This window comes from Copadichromis virginalis, linkage group LG14 (genome assembly GCF_057382275.1).
Source record: "Copadichromis virginalis isolate Kocher_CV1m ecotype Utaka linkage group LG14, C_Virginalis_male_GT1.1, whole genome shotgun sequence".
Classification (NCBI taxonomy): domain Eukaryota; kingdom Metazoa; phylum Chordata; class Actinopteri; order Cichliformes; family Cichlidae; genus Copadichromis; species Copadichromis virginalis.
The window spans coordinates 11,094,510-11,100,135 of NC_140631.1; the positions used below are offsets into that span (position 1 = coordinate 11,094,510).

At 41.9% G+C, this 5,626-nt stretch overlaps 1 protein-coding gene across 1 annotated transcript; it reads right to left on the bottom strand.

Annotated features, from left to right (window-relative positions):
• Positions 1 to 441: 441 nt before the first annotated feature.
• LOC146693519 (uncharacterized) lies at positions 442 to 4,519 on the bottom strand. The gene has a single exon (XM_085478656.1). It carries the CDS (start codon positions 4,517 to 4,519, stop codon positions 1,076 to 1,078), a length of 3,444 nt encoding a protein of 1,147 aa, XP_085334782.1. The 3' UTR covers positions 442 to 1,075.
• Positions 4,520 to 5,626: the final 1,107 nt, after the last annotated feature.

A 5,626-nucleotide genomic window follows, 5' to 3' on the forward strand; every position in this document is an offset into this window, starting at 1 on the left:
AGTGCCAGTTATCAATTTAGTTATTTATTTTTTGCACTGCATTAGATAACATCAAAATAGTGTTTTCAAAAATGACAATAATATTCCCAATTGTGTTATTTTTATGTTGTAATCTTTATGAAAAAACTTAAAAAACAAACAAACAAAAACAAAACACCTACCTCATAATCTTTTGAGTCTGGTATATGGCGGGGCGCTGTGGACACCCAAGTTTGTGAATGCAATAACTCAAGAACGAGACAATGTAGAATTTTTAAATTAATACCATGGTAACATTTACTAAAAATCTCTGTAAGGTTTAAATCTCAGGGACCTTGACTTCAAGGTCAGAGCTTAACTTTTCTAAAGAAAAGAGGATTTTCCCATTTATAAAACATGTATGTCTACTAGGAGGCTAAAGGTTAGCACTATATTTAAAAAGAGTTACAAACAACAATTAGATGATGCTTAAAGCTGGTTTATTTAATAAACATCCAGTTTATTTCCAATTTGGATCAAATTATGTCTGATTGAAGGACTGATGTAATGGTAAGTTGTCCGCTGCTCCGCTTTGAATATTGGTAAGAACTTGACACAGAGATTACTTAATGGATTTTAAGCAAAATTGTGCCTTAGTTCAAGAACATATTCATCAGTTGTTTTTATGTTTTTAGGCTTTTTTTCCCTTTTCAATTTTCACAAGAATTGCTAGTTCCCCTAGAGTTTTGGCCACCTCAACAATCAGGTGATTCCCTATGAGCAAGCAATGAGCGACAGTGGGAAGGAAAAACTCCCTTCTAAAAGGAAGAAACCTTCGACAGAACCAGGCTCTTAAAGGGACAGCCATCTGTCGCGACTGGTTGGGGTGGGGGGAGTGAAAATTAAAAAAGACAAAAAAGCCAAAGTGATCATTATTGGAGCAGCTTAATTAATTCTTGCAATGTAATCTGCTGTTAATGGCTTTTTACAATCCCTGTTTGTGTTTTTGTCATTTTTGTCCGTGGTTGAAGCAATGCTGGAGATTGATTCTCTATGATCTTTCTGTTTTGAAGGCTGCTGAGAGACCACAAGGTTTGGTCCCCGTTTGCTACTCATGTCAGGGAGAACTCTCAGAGAGGCCAGAACTGAAAAAGGGGTGGTGGAGAACCTCCGAGGGTGTTATGCGCTGGTTTGGATCCAATGCTAACATCTCTTTGATTAGGCTGACAAATACATTTTGGATTTTTTCCCGGCCCCACATTATACTCAGTAGTAGTCCAAGGTCATCGAGGCACTTAAGTTTTATGGATCGAGTGTCGTTGGACTGATAATCTGTCTCATCTTGAAATTGTCTTTCGGTCTTAAATGTCCAGCGTTGTCCGTTGTAGTTGTCTTTTATGAAATAGTTATCAGTGTAAAAGCCAGAGTCTAAAACATGATCTGGTGGCTGTCCCTGGGTCTGTATGATGAATTTCAAAACATCATAATCATCTCTCCCAGGGTAGAAAGGATACCCTGTAGCAAGCTCCAGAGCTACCAGCCCCAGGGACCACATGTCTATTGCTTCATTAAATAGACTACCAATCATAACCTCAGGTGCTTTATAACCAACCGTCCCCACACAGTCACCAGGAATCACTGTAGATGCGGGACATGCAACGCCAAAGTCTATAAGTTTGACTTTGATGGGACACTCATAGCGGTCCACAACCATTATGTTTCCAGGTTTGAGGTCAGCATGCACTATTCCCACAGAACCCAGGTGGGACAGGGCATTTGTGAGTTGATGTAAAATTGGCCTGATTTCGCTTATGGGGAGACCCTGGTTTTCCGGGTCCTCTATGTAGTCCCACAGGCATTGGTCAAGGAGTTCAAAATTTAAGCAGATGCGGTCACCGTCGATGAAAAAGTCGTTCCATTGAACAATGTTGCATCTATCTGCATCCAAGCCTCGCAGCTGCTCCAGGATGAAAATTTCCATTTTTGCCTGTTGCAGAATTTCAGGTTTATTTTTGTTGACTTTAATAGCAACAAATTCGTTGGTTTTTGTATTGCAACATTTGGTTACAATACCAAAGCCCCCTTCTCCAAGGAAACCCTCTACCTTGTAGTGACCTCCCAAAAAGGTCCCTTTAGATATTTCAAGATCATCTATAGAGGAGGATGTGTTGGATGATGCGTTGACGTATTCTTGTTGAGAAAATTCTTCTGAGTATTGGGAACTGCAGCTGATTTTCTGTGATTCTTCTCTTTTGCAACTAGAAGGCTGCTGAGAGACCACAAGGTTTTGTCCCCCTGTGCTACTCATGTCAGTGCAGGGAGAACTCTTAGAGAGGCCAGGATTGAAAAAGGGGTGGTGGAGAACCTCCGAGGGTGTTATGCGCTGGTTTGGATCCAATGCTAACATCTCTTTGATTAGGCTGACAAATACATTTTGGATTTTTTCCCGGCCCCACATTATACTCAGTAGTAGTCCAAGGTCATCGAGGCACTTAAGTTTTATGGATCGAGTGTCGTTGGACTGATAATCTGTTTCATCTTGAAATTGTTTTTCGGTCTTAAATGTCCAGCGTTGTCCGTTGTAGTTGTCATTTATGAAATAGTTATCAGTGTATAAGCCAGAGTCTAAAACATGATCTGGTGGCTGTCCCTGGGTCTGTATGATGAATTTCAAAACATCATAATCATCTCTCCCAGGGTAGAAAGGATACCCTGTAGCAAGCTCCACAGCTACCAGCCCCAGGGACCACATGTCTATTGCTTCATTAAATAGACTACCAATCATAACCTCAGGTGCACAATAACCAACCGTCCCCACACAGTCACCAGGAATCACTGTAGATGCGGGACATGCAAGGCCAAAGTCTATAAGTTTGACTTTGATGGGACACTCATAGCGGTCCACAACCATTATGTTTCCAGGTTTGAGGTCAGCATGCACTATTCCCACAGAACCCAGGTGGGACAGAGCATTTGCGAGCTGAAATAACACTGGCCTGATTTCTGTTACTGGGAGAACCCGGTTCCTCCGGTACCGCATGTACTGCCACAGGCATTGGTCAAGGAGTTCAAAATTTAAGCAGATGCGGTCACCGTCGATGAAAAAGTCGTTCCATTGAACAATGTTGCATCTATCTGCATCCAAGCCTCGCAGCTGCTCCAGGATGAGAATTTCCATTTTTGCCTGTTGCAGAATTTCAGGGTCGCTCTTGTTGACTTTAATAGCAACAAATTCGTTGGTTTTTGTATTGCAACATTTGGTTACAATACCAAAGCCCCCTTCTCCAAGGAAACCCTCGACCTCGTAGTGACCTCCCAAAAAGGTCCCTTTAGATATTTCAAGATCATCTATAGAGGAGGATGTGTTGGCTGATGCGTTGACATATTCTTGTTGAGAAAATTCTTTTGAGGTTTGGGAACTGCAGCTGATTTTCTGTGATTCTTCTCTTTTGCAACTAGAAGGCTGCTGAGAGACCACAAGGTTTTGTCCCCCTGTGCTACTCATGTCAGTGCAGGGAGAACTCTTAGAGAGGCCAGGATTGAAAAAGGGGTGGTGGAGAACCTCCGAGGGTGTTATGCGCTGGTTTGGATCCAATGCTAACATCTCTTTGATTAGGCTGACAAATACATTTAGGATTTTTTCCCAACACCCCCATATCTTCAGTAGTTGTTCAAGGTCATCGAGGCACTTAAGTTTTATGGATCGAGTGTCCTTGGACTGACAACCTGTCTCATCTTGAAATTGTCTTTCGGTCTTAAATGTCCAGCGTTGTCCGTTGTAGTTGTCATTTATGAAATAGTTATCAGTGTATAAGCCAGAGTCTAAAACATGATCTGGTGGCTGTCCCTGGGTCTGTATGATGAATTTCAAAACATCATAATCATTTCTCCCAGGGTAGAAAGGATACCCTGTAGCAAGCTCCACAGCTACCAGCCCCAGGGACCACATGTCTATTGCTTCATTAAATAGACTACCAATCATAACCTCAGGTGCTCTATAACCAACCGTCCCCACACAGTCACCAGGAATCACTGTAGATGCGGGACATGCAAAACCAAAGTCTGTAAGTTTGACTTTGATGGGACACTCATAGCGGTCCACAACCATTATGTTTCCAGGTTTGAGGTCAGCATGCACTATTCCCAAAGAACCCAGGTGGGACAGAGCATTTGCGAGCTGAAATAACACTGGCCTGATTTCTGTTACTGGGAGAACCCGGTTCCTCCGGTACCGCATGTACTGCCACAGGCTTTCATCGAGGAGTTCAAAATTTAAGCAGATGCGGTCACCGTCGATGAAAAAGTCGTTCCATTTAACAATGTTGCATCTATCTGCATCCAAGCCTCGCAGCTTCTCCAGTATGTAAATTTCCATTTTTGCCTGTTGCAGAATTTCAGGGTCGCTCTTGTTGACTTTAATAGCAACGACTTTGTTGGTTTTTGTATTGCAACATTTGGTTACAATACCAAAGCCCCCTTCTTCAAGGAAACCCTCGACCTTGTAGTGACCTCCCAAAAGGGTCCCTTTACATATTTCAAGATGATTTGAGGTGAAAGTCATCTTGACCGAAATACTTTCAAATATAGCTCTGGTCGAACGTTTGAAGGCTGCGAACAAACTGACTAAAACTTGCTGCTCCTGACCCCTATTTATAGAAAAACTTCAAAGGCTCAAAGGCATGTGCTTGTGACATCATCACATGTCCTTGTGACATCATCACATGTCCTTGTGACATCATCACTCTTCATGAATCAGATTGTCACATGACATTTTAGAATGGGGATGTTTTTTTTTAAACCGTTTTCAAATTTAACCCTCTGTGGTCCAGGGTATAATTGGCCGTTCTTGACTATTTTTGATTTTACCTCTATATTTCACCTTTAAAATATGTTTTTCTTGCCTTATTTGGCACCATTATTTTCAGCACAACCTCAAATATCTCAAAGTCAAAGTCAAAGTCAACTTTATTTGTCAATTCTGCCACATGTACAGGACATACAGAGAATAGAAATTTCGTTACTCTCAAACCCTAGATGAAATAGCAAATGAACATTTAAATATAAGAGAGTGATTAAAAAATGCAAATAAAATAATTAAAAAGTAAAAATTTAAATAAATACAATACAATTTAACAAGAAAGCTATGCAATATACAATATACAATATTCAGGTAAGGGTAAATGACATTGAGTGTAAACCAGGCAGAGTAGTGCAAATAGGCAAATAGTGCAAATGGAGATCTAGTAATATACGGTTAGAGATAGTATAACAACAAAGTCTTATGAGGTAATGGCAGTCCAATGCTCCACAAAGTGACTGGTAACTGGTGCAGGCCAGTGAGTGAGTCAGAGAGTGTGTGTGTGTGTATGTGACAGAGTTCAGTGAGACCATGGAGGAGAGGAGGGGAGAGGGGGCAGAATCGGGAGGGAGTTAAGCTTCCTGACAGCCTGATGGATGAAGCTGTCCTTCAGTCTGCTGGTCCTGGCCTGGAGACTCCGCAGTCTCCTCCCTGACGGCAGCAGCTTGAAGAAGCTTTGCATTGGGTGCGTGGGATCAGCCGCTATGCAAAGGGCTTTTTTAGTGAGACGGGTGCTGTAAATGTCCTGGAGGGAGGGGAGAGAGACACCAATGATCCTCTCTGCAGCTCTCACTATGCGTGGGAGTGTAG

What these genes read in the sequence shown, in the direction of transcription:
- LOC146693519 (XM_085478656.1), bottom strand. Translation starts at nt 4,519, where the DNA reads ATGACTTTCACCTCAAATCATCTTGAAATATGTAAAGGGACCCTTTTG.